We start from the raw sequence: 22,065 nt of genomic DNA on the forward strand, positions 1-22,065 counted from the left end.
GCAAAAGTCGCCCACATACATAGAAACACTGTGTCAGGGAGTTCCTCAAATGGTCCGATGGTAATTGTAAAAATTTTACCTCTCTTCCAGCAAGGAAACATCAATCAGGCTGAGACCTACTAAAAAGTACTGCAAGAAAACCCAACTCCACATGAAGAATTCTAACAGAAAACGCTGGCTTCTGAGCAAATGAAAATAGTTACCCAAGACTTAAGTAGTCAAGGGCTCTAATGAAAAAGACACTTGGGGCACCTCAGTCGGTTAAGGGTCTGACTCTCGATCTCAGCTCATGTCTGTTGTGGCCCCTCACTGGGCTCCATGCTGGGTGTAGAGTCCACTTGAAAAAAAAAAAGAATCACCACACAAAAAGGACACTCCAGTTCAATGCAGATACAAAGGCTCAAAGACATAAGCGACACAGAAGAAAATTAAACACTTAAATAAAGGAAGGCTGTATCTGAAACAACAAAACTGATGTGCAACATGTATATAACTGATGCTCCTGAGCAGAGACTAATCAAATGGAACCAAATGTTTAATTCCAGAGCTCAAAAATGCATGACATAGGGGTGCCTGGGTGGCTCAGTCGGTAAGCATCCGACTTCAGCTCAGGTCATGATCTCACGGTTCGTGAGTTCAAGCCCCGCATCAAGCTCCGTGCTGACAGCTCAGAGCCTGGAGCCTGCTTCAAATTCTGTGTCTCCCTCTCTCTCTGCCCCATCCCCATTCATGCTCTGTCTCTGTCTTAAAAAAATAAATAAAATATTTTAAAAAATTTAAAAAAATGCATGACATATCTCAGGAAAGTGTTACGAACTGAGCAAAACTAAGACATGTCCTAGGAAATCCATGTCCTTAAAGGGGAACAAAAATTAGTATGAGTTCATATTATTCTATAGCTAAACCCAGCACTAGGAGAGTAAGTTTAATCTTGGCATCTTTGTTTCTGTATAAAGAAAATACCAATATTTACAGATACTCAAGTGCTAACTCAAGGAATACAATTCCAGTGAGAATTTTTGAAGAAACTTCAAAAACTCAAACGTAATACTAAACAAAAATATCGAAACCAGTCAATAAATAATCCTACCACATGGAAAATTTTAAAGTGCTCTCTCAAAATTTTCTTGGACCGAAGAGGCATTTAGAGCCTTTATTGTAGGACATCTACACATTAATCATAGTAAAAAAAAAAAAAAAAAAAAATCCTCACATACCTAATACCTATGGTCTATAGCTAAAAGGGTGCTTTGGAGAAAACTTTTAGCCTTGAGTACATGCATTAATCAAAAGGAAATGAGGAAATGTGGGGGTCAAACAGAACTCTCAGGGCTGGTTCTGGGTCATGGAGGAAGGTGGTAGAAATCCAACAAAAATAAAGAACCTAACTTAAGAAAAGGAGAGAGGCGCACCTGGGTGGATCAGTTAAGCATCTGACTCTTGATTTTGGCTCAGGTCATGATCTCAGTGTTGTGAGATCAAGCCCCATATAGGGCTCTGTGCTGGGTGTGGAACCTGCTTGGAATTCTCTCTCTCCCTGTCCCTTCCCCACCTGCCACTCTGTTTCTCTCTCTCCCACAAAAAATAAAGAAATAATGAGAGAAATACACAGAATGAGTAACAAAAAAAAAATGAACTATAACAAAATGACTTCTGTTGTAGTTTGATCAACTTCTCCTGGACACCATAATGTGCCACGTGATGGGGTTCTGGCCTCCTTCAGCAGTTGCTGAAAGGGCAGCACATCCAGGGACATCCACACAGCGTGGTGACCAGCTCTGTCCCTTGATAAAGGCAGTAACCTCACGCTCAGGGTCCTGGCATTACACCTCCAAGAAGCACTAACACGGAGGCTTTGGTTACTTAGGCTAAGCCTGAACCCTGGCTGAAGGTTACATGATTTTATATGGACTCAAGCCCAAAGCTATCATTAAACTTAGAACTCAATCACTCCAAGCATTTCTATTAAAGTAAGAACATGGCTATTATTTAACACAAATTTGAAGTATTAGCTGATATGATTAGAAAAGAGAGAGGAGGTATAAAAAGAAAAAAGAAAAAATTATCACTATTTGCAGAGGTTATGATTGCACACCTCAAAAATCCAAGGAAACCAACCAGAATAATTATTATAAACAAAATGAGAATTTAGTAAGGTGGGTGCGAACAAGATTAATACTGAAACCACCAGCAGTGAGGAACTATAATGGGAAAAAAAAATCAATTTCCTTTACAAGGGCAATAAATAGACAGGAAGTACAGTATCTATGAGAACAAAACTTAAAAATGTAACTCGAGGGGCCCCTGGATGGCTCAATTAGGCGTCCAGCTCTTGATTTTGGCTCAGGTCATGATCTCACAGTTTTTGGGTTCGAGCCCTGCTATGGGTTCTGTGCTGACATTGCAGAGCCCTCTTGGAATTCTCTCTGCCCCTCCCCCACATGTGTGCGCATGCTCTCTCTCACTCTAAATAAATAAAAACCATTAAAAAAATATAACTCCATTGGTTGATAGATGCTGTTCTACAATAAAAGGATTCTAGATGGAAGAAGAGACGTATAAATATAAGGAAATATTATATACAATAGAGGAAGCATTCAGATGAGAGGAGGAGGATAGGTTAGTCAATACATGACAAAAACGTAACTGAACAACCATTTCCAGGAGTGGGGAGAGGGGCTGTGACCCTCTCTGACCATACACCAAAAAAACCAAAAGTGATACAAGATTTCAATAAACAACCAACCAACCAAAATGTGCTGAAGAAAACACAAACACAAGAGAATCATGCACCTTCAAATACTGAAGGTATTTGGTACCTTTACCTAAGGTACCCAAAGGTACACGTTACCTTTCTAGACTTAATGTAAGCCTTATGGTTGCTAAAAAACCATAAAAGATGGAGAAATTTTACACTCTTAAATTGAAAAATGTCTTCCTAAAAAAATGGACCAAGTCAAAGTTGGGGAAAAATATATTTGCAATACATGTGACTTCAACAGTGCTAATGTCCTTCATTGAGAAAAAAAAACTCCTAGAAACATACCAAAAATTACAAAAAAAAAGGAATTTCTCAAACACGAAGGTGTTCAATCTAAGTTATAATAAGAGAAATGAAATGAGACCCGTGAGGAAATGTAACAGCTTGTCCCTTAACTTGGCAGTGACCACAAGGTTTGGCTCCCCCGTGGGGAACTAGGTATTCTTGGAGAGCGTAAACATGGGTACAACGTTTTTGGAAGGCAAATTGGAAATACGGCTTAAATTTAAAAATGCACCTGCCCTGTGACCAGTAATTCTTTTAGGAATGTCTCTTGTAATCCTGTAAACATGTACATGAATGCGACACCACGTGCCCTTTTTTAATGCCCACATTTTCTGCTCTGGGGGTGCACCGATTCTGAATACACACAGGCATACACACATGTATGATTTAAATACTCTAATACTCATAACCATCTCCCTTTCCTGGGCAGAGGTTCTGACAGCCATGCCTGCAGAGTGCCCATGATACCTGATTCAGGCGGAGGCATATTTTCCTGGGACTTGGGAATGGAATTCAAATACAAGCCAGCGTCTGCTAGCTGTCGTGTGCCACACTTGGGCACAACCCCAGGAAGCTAAGGCAGAAGAAGCAAAGCTAGACTATGTGGCTTCTCCAGCAGACTCAGGGCTCCTGCCCCTAGATTCCTGAGAGTCTGTAGGTGGACTCTCTTGTCTGACTTTCCAACAAATTAGAGATACTCCTGTATTCTTTCCACATATTCCTCAAATATTGTGTCTTTCTGGAGTTAGTGGGAGTTTATAACCGAAATCTCCTTGTCTACAAGATTCGGTATAAATCTGTATTTATCCCAGAGAAAAGGACAAGGGGCTTTCTCTAAGAGGAACATGGAGAACTCATGTGACAACGGGAATTATGATGCTCTCACATTTGTACAGTATTTCTCACATTAAGGTTCTCACAGTGACCTTGGGAATTCTATAGCAAAGGTTCCGACACCCATTTGACAGATGAAAAAATCGAGGCACAATATGGTCAGGAGATCGTCCCAGAGGGTGACTGAAGTAATGGACTCTACCATTATGCTCTTGAATTTTCTGATATACCATGAGAAGAGTGGAAATAAAATAGAAGAAAAGAGCCTTTGGGTCTGCCATTATCAGATGAATGCTCTACTCTCTACTTGTGTTCTTCTGCCTGATCTCCACCCAGGGCTCTCCCCAGTATGTGATATGTGGGCCTTCCTTGCCCAGTGTGGCTGCCCTGAACTTGGGACCCCGCCTCTGTCCCACCTTACCTCCAGGCTTCTGGAAACAGTAGCACCACTCATTGTTGGAGAGCTTGCCATCCTTGAATGAGTCACAGGAGTTGAAGAGAGGTTTGATACAGGGCTCATACTTATCCAGGTAGATGGCATTGATCTCTGAGTGGTCAAGAAGGAGGTCATAGTTCATATCTAACTTGTTAAACATCCAGCCCAGAGAGTCCTTGCAGATGGGCAGGATGCTGGTGTCAAATCCTGCAGAGAGAAGGGCACATCTCAGTGGCCACCCAGCCTAGATCTTCCCATCCCAAGAAGAGGCCCAGGGCCCACCCCACCTACAACCTCCCCTGAGACTATTTCCCTCCATGGGTGGGTCTCAGGGGCACACTACGAGAAGATACTGTTGTTTGGGGGTTTTAAATAAGATAATTAAAAATGCTCTTAAACAGAAGTCAGCATCTGAGGAAAATATGTTTCAAAGGGAACAAGTCCCCCGTACTAATTTATGTGTGATGTAAATAAGAATTTACATTTACTAGACTTGCTTAAAACAGGGTATGCCCAAAAGGAAGAGTACAAACATGGTGCAGAAAAGAAAAAACTTATAATTCTGCAAAGTATACTTTTATATTTAGGGGGGAAAATATGTGAAGAACCAAAACAAAAGAAACTATTGCAAAAAAAAGATGATGGCAGTGAAATAAAACTATATAGCACAATCCAGAAGCACTGATTATGTCCCAAAGGACTGTTAAATCCAAGCCGTTTGAACATTAATGGGAAAACAAGCCAGGTACCTGCTTCTGTTCCCTATTCTTCTTTTCTGCAGTCCCCTCAAGAGATACATGATATGGAATCCAAATTGAGTCAGACAATAATTTCTTTCTTATTTCCCTGGGGGAGGGGGGGGTAGTTTTCTTAAAGAATTACTTGTTTCCACAATGGAAACTGTACGCCCTAGAATAATAACACTTTGCTTAACACTCAGGATATTGAATCTACTGTAGACAACCCCCAGAGAAGGCATGCCCCAAATCTAAAATTGGTCTTTCTGTCAGAATCAAAAGCACTATGCAATTTCAAGTCATTCCATAAGCTGGATTTCTAGAAGTGGTTTCAGATTCCCAGGAAAAATTATGAAAAAAGTTCATTTTTGTGTAATTTAAGGTATTCCTCTAAGCACCTTATTCTTAATCATCTCATTCAACCCTTCTAATAGGCCTATAAAATGGTATATCCTCTCTACTTTACAGATGGAAGAAAAAAAGCTCAAGGCTTAAGCTACTTGCTCAAGGTCATATAATTGTGGAGCTGGGCTTCAAACACAGGTGGCCCAGCCCTGAGTCTACATTCTCTGTCCCTCTTCTCCCAGGGCTGCCTCTACTTCATGTGATGCTCCTACCCTGAGGACCTCTAGTTAGCTTGGGTGCCACATGCTTGAGGACGGGCAGGCCAAGGGAGTGATACGGTGACTACAACTGAGATCCTGATGGCGTCGGCCACCCATTCCCTGCGCATCAGGTTTCTATGTGCATTACCAACCCCTGCCTGCAGAATATGAAACATAGCAAAATGCACCCACCTTTGTGAAAGCCTTATTTTTTACAAAGAGGTCTTCCCTGCCTAGGAACCAGTAAAGTAAGTACAGCACCCCTACCTCTGAGCTCTCACGAACCCTCTGCTTCCCCTTACTGTCAGTGAATATCCATTAGATGCTAAGCTCCTTGAGGGCAAAGACTGCTTTGTTCCCTTCAGTAGCCTCCACCAGTGCAGGCACATAGTAAGTTCTCAGTAAAAGTATTTATTGAGAGAAGTTCTCTAGCTACTGCAGAGTTTACTCCTTGAGACACAGAAGTCAATTTTTAAATTTAGTCCTATTGATATCCTAGAACGTGTCTTAGAAAACATCCCCCTTTTTAAGAGACATTAGGGGACATAATGTGGCCTCTTCTTTGAAGGTCATGATTGAACAGTCTCTATGATGAGGATGTCCTTAGGGGCTACCGAGTAAAGCAAGATCATTAACTCTGACACTAAATGGCTCCACAGTTATATATAGAATATTGTATGTAATATGCATCAACATTATAGGATATTAGTATTTTAATACATGGGAAAGAGGGGCTCACTGCTGAATGACCGCCAAAGAGAAGTGCCAAACCGGTTGGACAGTGGATCAAGCCCACTCCATACCCAGTGGGAAGATACTAGAGAAAAGATATCCACACCTGGTATTGAGGAATGAAGAGGGAAAGACAGCAGCCCTTCTAGTTGACCCCAAGAATAGGGGACTTATAAGGTTCCATGGTTTCCTCTTCAGAAGTCCTGAACTGATAAAAAAACATCTCTCCCTCTTGCAGCCTTGTGGTTCCTGAAGACTCGCTTCACTGCCACTGCTTCAGGACATCAAACCTAAGAGCCTCTTTGGGGACTCAATTTGCTTCTGGCCAAGGGCAGGTCTTTTGCCAGCTCCCTAGCTGTCTATGGAAGGAGTCTCCTGGGACTGGAGGCTGCAAGGAATAGTTCTCCTCACATCAATCTGCTCTTCATTGAAAGGTTATTCAGAAAGCCCAAGGGCCCAGCTGCTCCTCGTGGATCCCAGGGAAAGGTTCTTTTAGACCATCTGTGCATTAATTGTCCACTAACTCTCAAGGAAGCCTCCAGCAGGAATGGAAAAAAAACACTCTTCCTTCCTCTTTCCCACAGACTCAGCCACCTGAAATCACCCTTTGGACACTTCAGTGTTTACTTCTCAGAAATCACCATTCCCTTAAAATAAAAGATCCAAACTAGTTAAACAAGTGTCCTCTATGGCAGTATTCTCTACCAGTATCTACAGCTACGAACGGCAAAGAATAACCAAAAATGAAGGTGATCGTTCTGATTTTGGCCAAAGACCAGAGGCTGATTCAGCTTTGGATCCTAACAGTTGCAAAACTCCACGTATGGGAACACGTGTGTTATTGAGGAAGACATTCTGAGCCAACTGAAGAAGCCTACCCCTAATGCCCTTTGAGTTCAAGGCAGCGAGAGAGTCCATCAAGGTACAAAGATGCGGACCCATTCTGAGTTTTCTCTGTAGCTTATGATGACGCTCTGAATACAGGCTCTGCAAATTCACTGGTGGGGAGGGGGAACCCTTGCCTGGGAGTTTCTATGGAAAACAAAATGCCGTCTAACGTTCACAAAGATAAGTTATCAAAGATGTGTGATACACATGCGTTGCTTATAGTAGCTGAACATTAGGTGCAACTTTAACACTCCAAAATAGAGGTCTAATTACATAAATTGTATCTATAACTTGGGAATCTATGTAGCTATTAGAAAGTGTAATAGTACTCAACAACATAGGAGGTCATAGTATGCTGCTAAGTGATAAAAGGTCATAAAACAACCTGTGAAGTGTGTGTGTATATACATATACAGACACCTAGATTTTCTCCTCTATGGCAAGGAAAATAATTAGAAGTCTATGCCACAACAGGCTAACAGTTGTTAAAATGGTGGATTTTTGTATTTTTATACACACTGAATATATTTTCCAAAATCTCTATACTTAAAGTATTATAATTTTGTGACCAGAGTTTAAAACATATAAGATGTTATAGAGAGGAGGGGGAAATGCTTTGGAATTAAAGCAAATACCTGAAGTTGCTTTGTACATTTCACATAATGTTTCTGTGATTACTCTAAAAAACCATTAAATCAATACTATCTAGTAACTAAGGGAATGTGATATTTAAAATGAAATAAATTAGCGAGAGCAAAGTTGGCCTTACTGCCTTGGGCTGCGTCAGAGCTGGTGGGCTTGATGACCCGGTTGGCGTCCTCATGAAGGGCTCCGAACCAGTCTTTCAGCCGGGAAGCAAGGTTCCTCAACTCCTTGTCTGTGCAGCCTGCAGAAAAAGCAAATGGAACAAACAGTGAATCCATGGACTTTCTCCTCTAGTTAGCTCTCTGCCCTCAACATGCAATGCCATCCACGAAGCCACGCTCAAAACAAACCTCCCTCTCCAACCACGACACAACTCCTTACCCCCACTTGGAAAACAGGCCAAAGATACAGCAATGACAGGTAAGGAACGTGCCAGAGAGCCTAGACTCCCCTGGTAAGCAGCACTGTTCAGAACTGAATCTGGGCTGCCTCAGAGCTGTTAAAGCAAATGCTAACGGTCTCACAGTTGTTCACCAGTCTCCAAAGACCCCAAAAGATCCTTCTTGCTAACCCAATAAAACTTGCTATTGCAATTTGCCAGAGACCACATTTTCCACTAAATTCATGCCAAGAGAGATTAAAACTGGGGAATAGCCAATGTCCTTAGTGAGAGGCTGCCTGGAACACTAAAAGATCCCAGTAATGGCAGACTATCAATGTTGTTTTAGCCCAAGGTTGGGATTGGTGCATGTGGCCTATTTTGCTAGCCTTTTGGCAGACTGAGCTGACTTTCCCCTAAAGAGAGATGGATGCCTTCTCCATGCAAGTGTCCTTTCTCTTGCAGCCCATCTCTAACTATCAGGCTCATCTTTTAGGGTGCAGCATATGAACTGGGGCCAAGGAATACTCCTTCTGAGAACAAGAAAACCTGTATGGATGGATGGACGGACAGACGGACAGACGGTGGGGTACAGGTTCTATGAAGGTCTGATGGAGTGCTGAAGTAAGGCTTGAGGGAAGAAATCGATGAAGGAGGGACAATGGTGTGGGAAAGGGAGCTGATTTCCCCTAACTCCCAGATTTTACCCTAATTCTGGGTATAGAGACTCCCTACAAAGGGTCCAGGCAATGGCGCACTTCCAAGAGGCAGAAAAACCAGCCATTCACATCTGGAGCACCAGAAATTCAAGACCTGAGGGGCCAAACCCTCAGTAAGAAGGGACAAAGACACGAACCCCACAACTGTCACTTTTCTCAGATTCTAAAGCTACAGGGACAGACAGTGCAGAAGCTAAGCTAAACATCACCCCCAGAAGGCAATGGGGCAGTCATGAATGAGTAGGCTGTCTTGCCAAAACTCCAGTCCTGCCTTCAGTCAGTGCAAGCTCTCACTAAAGAGAGCCTCCACCTGCCTCCACAAGAAGAGAAGAGTATCATTCAGACCCTCTCCTCATTTTTCGAATCCATGTCTGCTCTCGGGAAAGCCCATTTTTCCTTAGCCTGGGATTTGGGGCTTGATGGGGAATACAGCCAAACTTCCCAGACCCCAGGTGGGAAAGGCCTCCCTGACTCTCCGTTTGAGGGGGCTTTCATAGCTGTAGGTGAGGTGAGTAGAGTCTTACTGCTCTCATAGCTGTGCTCCTCATTCTAGGCCAGGATCTAGATCTACACTCTACAAAGCATGGAGGGGATGCCCTCTTTGTACTCACATAAGTAGGGACCTCAAGACACTCAGCCTTCCTTTCAACAACCAGGACGTGACCGTATCTTAAACCACTGGCCAGGAAATGGCACTAAGCATTGTCTTTTCAGGCAGCAGAGTATAGCAGCTCTGGGCTCACAGTGCCTGGAATGAATCCCAGCTTTACCACTTACTGGCTGGGTGGCTCAAACAAGTCACAACCTCTCCACACTTCGGCTTCCTCATCTGTAAACCCAGGATATCATTAAGTCAGTAGAAATGAGACCAAGTATGTAAAGTGCTTAGCAAAGTACACGGTACATAACAATTGTTCAGCATGTGCTATGATTTTAATTGCCACTACTATTATCTTTAAATTGAAGGTTTATAGGTAAGCTTAAAGCAAACATCGCAGCAGGCAGAAAACCAGCACGACAACTGTGCCTCAACAAAACTGGCTTTGGCCACATAAGAAATTGGGAGACATGGATACTTGCAATGGATACAGTTGTCATTAGTCAGATGTGGCTATTTATATTAACACTAATTTATATAAATAAAAGATGCCCGGGGTGGCTCAGTCGGTTAAGTATCTGACTTCAGCTCAGGTCATGAGCTCGTGGTTCGTGGGTTCGAGCCCCACGTTGGGCTCTGGGCTGACAGCTCGGAGCCTGGAGCCTGCTCCGGATTCTGTGTCTCCCTCTCTCTCTGCCCCTCCCCCACTCATGCTCTGTCTCTCTGTCTCTCTGTCTCTCTCAAAAATAAACATTAAAACATTTTTTAAATAAATCAAAGACAGTTCTTCGGTTGCACTCACTCCATTCCAAGTGCTCACATGGCTGGGGACGCCGTACGCGATCATACACAGAGTGTTTCCATCATAGCACAATTCTGTGCCAGATAACAATGGATGAAGTTAGCTATCCCTTGGGATTTCCAACTTTTTGGAGGTTCATCATGATATGTTCTACCTCTACTCCTTCCCTTTGGTCTTTAAAGATGGGCTGAGGAAGAAGATCCCATGCCTGCTCAAGCCAGGAGCCTGCATCTCACGCTAAGCCACACACACAGCAAGGAGAGGGCAGGTTCACACCGACACGTGGACGGGTCCCAACTTGGAACGTTGGGATAGGGTGCTCACCTTTCTGACTTCTCAGATGCCAAGCAGCTCATAAGGGAGAGGATGTGGTCTGTTTTCCCGATAGGAGTGAGATGTGGGCTCTAGAGTCAATCTCACATTTGAAAATGGAAAATTAACAGCATCTATTTCTTCTCAATTGCCATGCACACCATCTATTCTAAACGTTCTCCGAGCAGAGAAAATTGCCAAGTCAACTTGCAAAGGAAATGAATGCCCATCTCACACTGCAGGATAAATTAGTCAGTCATGTTTAACTAAACCCTGACAGATGTGCAGGTAATCTATATCTTTAGAAGGCTGTTGAATTTCCCACAGGCTTTCCAAAGTACACAGGCTCTGGATGGCGGATGGAATCAGGTGCTGGAATCTTAAAAGAGAGAATCTGTCACTCAGGGGGAAGTGCACAAGCAAGATGCCACTGGCTTGGGTACAGAGAGATCAGAAAGCCAGAATGGAGACAGGAGGCACTCAATTACTGGGCCCTGTTCACTCGCTGTGTCTTCCACTGAATGGTCCGAATGGGGAAAAAGTCAGGCACAGTTGGCCTGAAGCTAGATACATCCCAAAGAAAAAAATAAAGATGACAGCCTGCAGAGAGCTGTTTGTTCAAATTGGGTATTCTAGCCAAAAAAGACATGCCAGCAGTGGGGGGTAGGGAATGCTCGCCTTTTAAGGGGCCCGTCGTAGCCCCTGATAAAGGTACGAACTGAGGACTGACGCTTTCAGAAGTGGAGGCTTAAAGGGCACCTCCCACACGCTCCATTCCTTTCTGGGGAAAATTAGTTTTGGGGGAGAGAAAACCTTGATAAAACCACATCCACCTGCCATTCTCACATGGTGCCCTGAGGTGGACCACTCCTTGTGCTTTCTCAAGACGGGGTCTGAGCTCTCCTCTCCTCCTGGTCAGAGAAGCCTGATACCCAGGCAAGGAGCATCAGAATCCCCAGAGGACTCGGTTCACTCAGGCAGGCTAAGACCTGATCCCCCTTGCCCCTGGGTTACCTTCCTGAGTGAGTGAGGCCAGCCACTCCTCTTCACGTCCCGTCCCCTCCCTTCCCTTCGCTTCCCTCCTGCCCTGCACTGGGGCTTCAGCTCACTTTGAACTACCCCCATTCTCCCAAGTGTCCCTTCTTGTTTCCACAGGTTACTCCCCATGTTTTTGACAGGCCCTCAATCTGCTCCAGCGTGGCTGGGGCACAGGCAGCGTCCTCGCCTCCTCCCGTGGTCAGAGAATGGCACCACCAGGCACTCGCATCCTCAGGGCACACACCTGGGAAGTATCCTGGGATCCCTAAAAAAAAAGTTTCTTGCTTCTTGCTGGCTCCACTGCCTTCATTCCAGTCCTTATCACCACCGCTGCGCGCACCAAGGAGGCTGGATCAGGATCCTAATTGGTTTCCTGTCTTTCCCCCCACTCTCCCTTCTCCATCCAGCAGTCAAAGCACTCTCTTTCTAAAGTGACGTCACTTTCCTGCTTAGTTAGCTCCTTCAGAGCCTCTTAATCACTCTGCAGGCAAGTCCAAATCCATAATGTGACCTGTGCTTCGATCGCAGTGCCCTGCCCCGCCTCTGGTCTCCCTCTTCTCCTCGGGGCTCCCTGCTCCGCCCTGTCCTTTGCAGATGCAGCTCCACCTGGGGCACCCCTCCTCGGTGTCTTGCTAATATGCAAATTTCTCGGATCTCTGCTTTTAATGTGTTTCCTCTTCCAGGACTTCCCTAAGCCTCACAAGAGGGGGGTTTCCCTTCTGTGTGCTTCCAGCACCGTCACCTCTCGTTCACTGTCCACCTTCCCCTCTAGATGGGAGCAGCGCCCGGGGCGTGGCTCACCTCAGGGGGCCCAGCATCTTAGGCAGCCCGTTCCTGGCATGAAGAATGCTGTGGATAACATACTAACTCACCGAGCGTAATAACCCTCTTGTTGCCTTTTGCAAACTTCCATTTATCCATCTGCAAAATGGCATAATAAAGCTCAGCTCATAGCATTACTGCAGGGAATGAGAGAGTATCAGTAAAACATAGCTCACAGCTACTGGAGTAGAGCAGGGACTTAACAAATGTAGATTCCTCTTCCCGTATCCCAACTGGCTGCATAATGTGTTATAATTTTATCCTTATGTTTTTGTTGAAGCCTGAGGAGATGCTTGTGATATAAAAAATAATACCTCTCCTTCACTTATTTTGTAGGTGGCTTGGTACAAATTAAGAAGGTTCGACGTGCAATATATATCTGCCTTCTCCCGCATAGAAAAGCTCCATAACCGAGGGTTTGGTTTGACTTCTCTGTGTCTGTATTCTCAGCCCTTACCAAGGATGGATACATAGTTTTTCAAAATATACATTTAAAAAAAAAACAAAACAGGGAAACATGAATACACTGGTTACAAGCTCCTTCAGTCTCACAGCTATCAAGTGACAGAGACAGGATTTAGATCCAGGCTGTTTTCTTCCTGGGCTGCCTTGGGTGCTGGACTGGCTCCTTGCATTAACTGGGCTTGAGGGGAGCCAGCAGTAACTGGGGCAATTAATAGACTTGGTCCATTTTCTGAGTTGGAAAAAAAATCCAAACATCAGGCCTTCACAGGTACAGGAAGTTCTGCCAGTGATGCAGGTGACGCAGCTGGCTGAGTATTAGAGGGATGAAATCAGGCTCTGCTTTCATTAGCTCTGGCGTGAGAACAGCAGTCCTACGGAAGGAACACACAGCCTGCTGCCTTCCTGTTAGGCTCCCAGGAGCGGGGATCACATGTGCGGCCGCTGGGGCTTCATTAGAGAAAAGTAGAGTGCCATTGCACATTACTCCAGTGTGTACAAAAAGACAGCTTTGTCCCCCAGGAAAGCCCAGCGCTCAGGCAGAGAAGGGCCCAGGTAATTTGGTGGTCTCCCAGTGGACTTGTCCTGTCTCCTCGGAAAATATGAACAAAATGCAATAAGCAAGTGTAAATAAGGCACATGCAGCCGCCGTGGAAGGTACATAGCCCAGGGAAGAAAATGTGATCACTTTTCCCACCTGGGCGCCCTCTCCTCTCTCCACCCAAGGCCTGGAGCTTTAAGGGGCCTCGAGCTAGACTGGATTTGACTGCAACAGCGTGCCCGTAAAGCGGGAGGACATCATGAGTGACCCGGCTGACAGGGGCGGGAAGGAGGTACCGGTACCTAAATACTATAGGGCAGAGATGGTGTTAACAGTATTACTGCAGCGCTAGTGACGTTTTGAGGGAGGAAGGGAGGAGGGGTGCTTTCATTTATTAGTATTTGGTCGTGGGGCAGGGAGCCCGGGGAAATAGCTACTGAAGGAGAGAAAGGGGCGCTTCTTAAGTATCAGTCAATGGGTCCTGCCTGCCCCCAGGCCACCATCACACCACAGTCCTTGTCTCCTTCAGACAAAGCCACGGCCTAGAAAAGAGGGGTGGGGAAGTTTCAAACAGGTGCTGGTTTTGGAAGTGGGGAGACAGAAGCCAGGCAATCCAAGCTTCTTGGGAAAGGGTTCCCAAAGGTGGTAACTGGTGTTCCGAGCTGGTCTCAGCTTACTGATGACTTTGGTGGCTGAAGGACACTCTAGAAAGACCTCTCAGAGGATTACACAGAAAACCAGAAGGCAAGGAAATAATCAGAGGGATAAAAAAAAAATATTTGGAGTGATATAAAAAGTGGAGGTGGGGGGCAGAAATTCTGTATTCAGAGCTGTAGTGTTAATATCTAATAGAGTGAGCAGGAGTGTGTGTGTGTGTGTTTGGATGTTAAAATCCTAACTGAAGCCACATTTGAACACTCAGTTGTGGATGTTTGAAAATGGCAAATCTGACACACAAGCATTGTAGGCGATCTGTAAACCTCTGCTAGGGCACCAATTACTGGTAAACTCGTGTAACTCCTGAAATCCTTCAGCTAAAGAGCCGAGGAAGAAAACACCCCACCTGTCACATGAAGCCACTGCGTTCTGCCCCTCTAGCCTTACCAGTGCTTAGCTCAGGGTTCCGGAAGAAGTTAATATGAAAACAGTTAGAATTTAATTTAAACTTTAGTGCCTCTGAAGGTAATTAAAGAGTTGGGCCAGACCGGAGCTCTCTCTGGAGCAGGCCGGGAGGCCTCTCAGAAACCGAGACTTGTGAAAGCAATCTTCTTCAGCCCTCCTAGGTGCTGTTGTGCTTAATTACTTAATCAGAGCAACACTGGATCAATGCACTCAGAGTGCGTGCAATTAGCATCTCCTGCAAAAAGTCCAGCTGAGCCGTTTTTAGGGCAGAGATGAGGGGATGAGCAGAGCCCAGGCTGGAACAAACACCAGGATGCCTTCCCAAGCCGCTCAGGAACACGTAGGCTCGATGCCACCCTCAAGTACGCACAGGCTCCTTTTCCCAGTAGGGACCTGGGCCCCCGTGCTGTTGGTGCACACAGCACACGGCAAGTGCCCCGGGATAGGGCTGTTATGGAACCAGGCTGGAACGCTGGCGGAAAAACCAAGCGGCACTCGGAGATCTTGGTGGATCGGAGATTTATTTACCACCGGCGGGCTCAGAGGAGACCGTTTCTCCACAGATCTGGGCGCCGAATGCAAGTGGGGAGGGTAACTTACAGTTGTCAGCCTCCGTATCTGTGGGCGTTTTCGCGCACGCGGCAAACGAAGGAAGAAGCACCCGGAGGAACGGTCTCCAAGCTAGAGACCAGAGCGTATTTTAGTCCCGTGGGTCATCTTTGGAGCAGTACTTTATTCACTTCTCCAACAGGGCAAGTGTGTGGGAATGGAGCGGACGGGGGCTGTACTTCACGGGAGCTTGAGAGAGTGTGAGACCGAGCAAGGCTACAGTCCGCTGGGACCATGGACCCTACTAAACTGGAACTCAAAGAGGTGAGGGTTGATTCCGCTTAGCAGGGTTTCAGAAGCAGTAACCACATCCTGGTTAAGGGGATCCTGGGGCAGCAAGAGGGCGTAACTAGGCTCCGCAGAAAGATGGAGCTGAGCTCGGAGGCCTGCACTGCCATCCTGGCTGAGGCTGGACAGGTGACCTTCCCACTCTTCAGCTTCCTCATGTGCCTATGGAGAAGGAGCTCATAGGATTACGGGAGGGCTGCATGGGAATGCACTCAAGTGCCCGGCATCTCGGCAGCGGGTGGCTCGGATACCGTTTGTGTTTGTGGACACGGCGTGACACAGTGATCCACCAGAGGGAAGGTAGGGACATCAAGATGACACATGCCGCATGTGCACCTGAAATGACCAAGTGAAGCTAGCCAGTTAAATGGCTAAAGAGAGATTCAAATCCACATCTCTTGGGGCATCTGGGTGGCTCAGTCGGTTGAGCGTCTGACTTCGGCTCAGGTCATGATCTCGCAGTTCGTGAGTTTGAGCCCTGCGTCTGACCCTGTGCTGTCAGCTCAGAGCCTCTGGAAGTTCGCTTGATCTGCTCTCATACCATAGCCCCAGGTGCGTGCACCTGTCCTTCCACCCAGTCCTCCCCGCAGGCGCAGGGCCCCTTCCACAAGATTAGGATCAAGCAGCTGAGTGCACGGCAGGACCACACTCCCTCCCAGGCACATGAACAGGGAACAGGCGGCTGGTGCCGTGGCTGAGAGCCCAGGCTTGTGGGCCTGACAGCCTTGGGTCTGAATGCCAGTTTCGAGTGTGTGAGCTGCTGTTCTCCACCTAAGTCCATGCTCTTCTTGAAACTTCTTTTTTTCTTCCATACATAAAACAGGGATACTGAGAGTATCAGCCTCACCGGGTTGTGGTGAGGGTTTGCTGTGAAGCTGAAGTTTTCCAAACCCAAGAAAGAGGCAGTCACCACCATCTTGCCCTCTGAGAAACTTCTGGAGCTGGTAGTGTTCACCACTGGGAGGTAACAGAGAATAAGCTCCCAGCCGGAAGCGGCTTTTGTGACTGGAAACACGACTGAAGTTTCCTGAGGGGAATTTTCCAAGCTTATACCAGGTGAATCTCCATTTCTCACTGGAGATCATCGCAGAGAGATTTGAGCGTGCTCAGATTAAATTGTGTTGTTATATGTAAATCCAGGTTTTACTCTTCAGGGCCTAAAACATCAGTACAGATGCATGTTCTCTTATGCTGGGAGAATGCACCATTTTCTGTAAACAACAGGCCTGAGCAAAGGAATTAGGGCCCCATTATTCAGGTGCTCGCTAATAAAGTCCTTAAAAAGCAATCTTTGAAAGAGCTTAAAATACTGACATTAAACTTGAAGGAAAATGAGTTAAACTAATTAATGGTAGAGCCTACAAGCATAGATGGATAAATATCCCAATTAACCCCATTATGGCTATTCTTAGTAACCTGATTTGAGGAGACTTTAATGTTGCCTTTGATTCGAATGATAATCCTTCATGTGGAAAAAGAAATACATTTAGAATTTACACAACATTTGTAAATGTGCATTAGCAGAGTAACACTTACTTTTTCCCGCTGAATAATCTAGAGCAGGGAGGTTAGCTAGATGAAATAAGCTTTTAAAGCTTCCGATAAAATCCACAGCCTTTTCCACCACTCCGTGGTAAAAAAAAAAAAAAAAAAAAAGTGGATGTGCAAAATCTTGGTTGGAAATGCCCACCGTGGCTTCAATTGTGTTTCCCAGACACTGGGTAGGCATTTCCCTACATGGGAAATCTGAAAAAGATTAGTGGTGCTGTAGAAAAAACAGCATCATAACCGGCAATTTGACTGAAGGGCTTCATGGTCCTCGACTAATAAATACTAAATGCCAGAAATGACAACTGCTCTTCTCACCTAAAATCAGCAATGGCAGATGCTTCAGGACGAGGTGTGGGATACAGGCTCAACCCCGACTCCTGGGAGGAGCCGGACTGGACAGAGCCCTGGGAAAGGGGCTGGGTGAAGTCCCTGTGTGGGCCGTCCCACTGCCAAGAGGCAGACAGACAGTTACTCTGCATTTTCTTAATCTATAAGCTCAGGTGGCCGATGACAGTCTGGGAAGGCTTCCAAAAGGAGGCAGCTGAGATGATGTGCAGGGAGCACTTAGAAAAGGGGAAGACAGTCCAGGCAGGTCTTCGAAATAATGAGGAAGCCAATGTGAATGATGCGACTTTTTCTTAAACTAACTTATACTTAAGATTAGCTCTGCTCAGATTAAACACACCAACTTTTAGCATGATTAGATCTAATTCTCATTCATAAACATATAAAAAATCAAACATGTATAAACGCTTACATAAATGCATATATATGTAAAATGCTCCATGTATCTGTCTAACGATATTCCAATATATTAGAGATTATATAAATGCTTCTATACCTTTCAAGGACCGTCTTCTGACCAGGTAGCACTGACAATGCCAGGAGTGATACATAAGCCTATATCTGGAGGTTTTAGTGACAGAAGACATATCTTTTGAGTACATATAAGATGAATCTCCATTTTGGGGCGCCTGGATGGCTCACTTGGTTAAGCGTCTGACTTTGGCTCAGGTCATGATCTCACAGTCTGTGAGTTCGAGCCCCACATCGGGGTCTGTGCTGACAGCTTGGAGCCTGGAGCCTACTTCAGGTTCTGTGTCTCCCTCTCTCTCTGCCCCTTCCCCACTCACACTCTTTCTCTCTCTCTCTCTCTGAGAAATAAATAAACATTAAAAAAAATATGAATCGCCATTCATAGTTGGTAATTGGTATCCAGTTCAGCCCACTCAATTTCAACATCCAAATCTGGGCAGTATTAGATAGAATTTAAGTTTCTGTGTTTTTCAACACTTAAAGCACCAATACGTACATGTATGTTTTTACCCTTAAAGGTGAGATCAACTTATATTGTTATTTAATGGGTCAGGAAGCCACAAAAGATGGGTGCAGGACCATGAATGCCAAGCTTGGGACCAGAGATCTATCTGATCCTGATGGTCTAGGACGTGTACAGAACCTGAGATTGCCTTTTTAGCTTGGGGGTGACAGGAGGTCACGGGCACACTTTCATTCATGATTAGGTAGGGGACCAGGAGTAGATATGAGCCAAAGGCAGAGAAATGCGATATCCAATTAGTTCCTTTCCTCTCAACACTGCTCCCTCTCCTGGACCACAGTGGATGGTGACATGGGTATATGGACGAATGGGATGGAAGGAAGCGCCACACCCTTCTGGTGACAAAGGTGCAACAGTGCCTCCGGGGCTACTGTCATCTTGAGTAAGAGGGTAGAGGTTGGAGCTGGGATCGAAAACTCCCAATTGGGACTGAGGCCAGAATGGGATGGTCCTGAGTATGCCTGGAGCATGCATGGCCTGGCATCTTCACTTCCATGCTTCTAGTGGACAAACTGACCGAAGATCGGGATAGTGAAGCAGGGTCTAAGGAAGAAGTGCCTGCTGAAACCATAAAGGGTATCTTCAGCAATTCCAAACCCTGCCAGGTGCAGTGTTTCACTCACTATTCTTTTCACCCTTTCGCTCGTGTAACTCACTCTAAGTTTATTTCCACTCTGGAAGCCTGGGGGCATGAATGGGTATAGTGACCGAGCAAGAAAAGAAAATGGTATCCAAGCCTCATGGGAACTCCGTGGGCTCGGAGAGGACCTTGTGCCTGGCATAAAGATGAAATAGTAGCTACTATTTTACTGCTAGAAACACTACTATCTTTGGTCCAAACTGTCTGTTTAGAAACCTAATATCTACCAAGGCAGTGTGACATAGCTGGAAATTTCCCTCTTCCCCTCCTAAATATCATATAATCAACAACATAAGCAGAATAAAATCGTAAAGTCCATTTTTAGTTAAACTGCAAAACAGATATATAATCCCTAGCTTTGAACAATATAGCAGAAGCCACCCGCAGGGAAGTAAAATGCCCAAAGCCAATTAAAAAAATCAAAAACATGTTTATGATAGGCAAAGGGCTCCTCCTGAAGTCAGAGACCAGTATTTCCTGTCAAGCAAGGACTAAGGGACTGAAAGGAAAGGACAGGGCACAGATCAAGCAGAAGTTGCACAGGAAGAAAAAACAAGAAAGCAGAAAAAGAGGAAAATGGCTCAGAGCAGCAGGTCTCAGAAAACGCCGGCAAAACTGTTCTTCCTGTAGGCAAGAGGCTCACTCCAAAGTGCAGCTTCAGTTATAACAAGAGAACTGAAACAGAGCTGTTCGGTAGAAACAGGAGAGACAGAATACACAGAGCAGCCATTTTAGCAGGAAACCCTCTTTCATGGGTGACTTAGGAAGCAAATTTGGATTGTGAGTCTACAAAGACCGATGGATTCCTCTCCTTCCATCTACTGGACTCTATGTGAAATAGGCAGGCCAGTCAAGTCTAACTTATAACAATTTTTTTAATAACTCTTTTTTTTTTAAGATGCTGGCAAGTTTATACATACCCATACAAACACACATACGCTGTAGAAAAGAGCAGTAAAACTTGGCACAGAACACTCAGCAGAAAAAAAAAAATGGAAAAGGTGAAAATGTGGAACAAGTATAACACCATGAATTAGAGTGAAACAATCACCTTTGTGAAGAAAGAAAATAAAACAGTATACAAGGAATCAGAGAAGAGATGAAGAGACCCTGGAAGAAATGGCATGTGAGCATTTAGATCCCCAGCAAAAAGAAAAAGAAAATCATAAAAATGAAGGCACACTGAAAAATGCACAAAGGAATGCAGACACTGGAAAACTCAGTGAGAGAGAAGGATGTCAGAAATGACAGGAGAGAACAACATGAAAAGGAAAGAAATAAGGAATTATAAAGGATTAGAGAGTAAGGGCACCTGGGTGGCTCAATCAGTTGAGCGTCTGACTCTTGATTTTTAGCTCAGGTCATGATCTCATGGTTCGTGGGATCCAGCCTCGCATCCAGCTGTGTGCTGATGGCGTAGGGTCTTCTTGGGATCCTGTCTCTCCCTCACTCTCTCTGCCCCTCCATCTCCCTCCCTCTCTCTTTCTCTCTCAAAATAAATAAACACACATATATAAAAAACAAAAAGAAAAATCCACGGAGGATTAGAGAGCAAATGACAGTTACAGAGAAGAGGCAAAGGGATGCCTACATGTGCATGATGGAAGCCTTTGAAGAAACAAGAGAAAACAATGCAACAGGGCATATATTTAAAATAGAAATTGTTAAGCCATTTCTGAAATAAAACAAGAGATGAACCTACATATTGAAAAGGCACAGCATTAGCCAGAAAAAAAAAACAACAACCTGGAATGGCCAGTACTAGGATTTTTTCTAATGAAGTTACTGGATTTTAAAAATAAATATTGATCCAATAGCAGAGAAGATATCCATGGAACACATGAGAGAGAAAAAAAAAAATAAGTCTGCCCTCAGATCTCAAATAGCAATATTGCAAGTCAGAATCTAGTGGAGCAACATCTAGAAGAAAGTCAGGAAAAAGTTGAACCAAAACTTTTGTATCCCCATGAGCTAAGAATAAATGCTACAGAAAACTGGTTTTGAGCATACAGTGACTTGGGGAGAATAGTTTCCATGAGTCGTCCATAGGAGCTACTGGAGGACTCACTGTGGTCAACTATGGAGAGGACTTGGGAAATGCAATTATTTATGAATGAACAAAGGTGGAAGAGATTAGGGTGAGAGATGAGAATGCAAAAAAGAAAAAAAAAAGAGGAAGGGAAAAAGATGTACTGTATGGCTACTGTGCTGATCGCCTCATATACAGTAGTTCGGGGATCAGATAAAAGCATCAAAAAACGGGGGTGCCTGCGTGGCTCAGTCGGTTAAGTGTCTGACTTCGGCTTAGGTCATGATCTCATGGTCCGTGGGTTCGAGCCCCGCGTCGGGCTCTGTGCTGACAGCTCAGAGCCTGGAGCCTGCTTCAGATTCTGTTCTCTCTCTGTCTCTGCCCCTCCCCTGCTTGCACCCTGTCTCTCTCTTTCTCTCTCAAAAATAAACATTAAAAATTTTTTTAAACATCAAAAAATGACAAATTAAGTAACACAAGAGTCACTATATTTTATAGAACAAAGGGAAACTTTTAAAGGAAAATTATATTAACTATTATCAAGTGATAGAAGAAAGGGAGGTGAAGTGAAAATGGGAAAGAAAGAGGAAGAATCCTATTAATTTTATTGCCATTTAAAGTGGTAACATCCCTGAGTATCAGAAGAATTATACACATGCCCTCCGTCCACACACAGAAAATTATACACACAGTGAGGAAAAAAAAAAAAGGAGGGGCGCCTGGGTGGCGCAGTCGGTTGAGCGTCCGACTTCAGTCAGGTCACGATCTCGCGGTCCGTGAGTTCGAGCCCCGCGTCAGGCTCTGGGCTGATGGCTCGGAGCCTGGAGCCTGTTTCCGATTCTGTGTCTCCCTCTCTCTCTGCCCCTCCCCCGTTCATGCTCTGTCTCTCTC

The 22,065-nt window shown here is 44.9% G+C and overlaps 1 protein-coding gene across 1 annotated transcript in view; it reads right to left on the reverse strand.

Moving 5' to 3' along the window:
• The window catches only part of SPOCK1 (SPARC (osteonectin), cwcv and kazal like domains proteoglycan 1), a 515,798-nt gene that overhangs the window by 10,628 nt on the left and 483,105 nt on the right, over positions 1 to 22,065 (reverse strand). The window contains exons 7-8 of the mRNA XM_027076628.2: positions 8,048 to 8,164; positions 4,302 to 4,523 (exon numbers count right to left, since the gene is read on the reverse strand). Coding sequence (XP_026932429.1) covers positions 4,302 to 4,523; positions 8,048 to 8,164 — 339 coding nt within the window. The remainder of the gene's footprint in view (positions 1 to 4,301; positions 4,524 to 8,047; positions 8,165 to 22,065) is intronic.

Source organism: Acinonyx jubatus, chromosome A1, assembly GCF_027475565.1.
Source record: "Acinonyx jubatus isolate Ajub_Pintada_27869175 chromosome A1, VMU_Ajub_asm_v1.0, whole genome shotgun sequence".
Taxonomy (NCBI): domain Eukaryota; kingdom Metazoa; phylum Chordata; class Mammalia; order Carnivora; family Felidae; genus Acinonyx; species Acinonyx jubatus.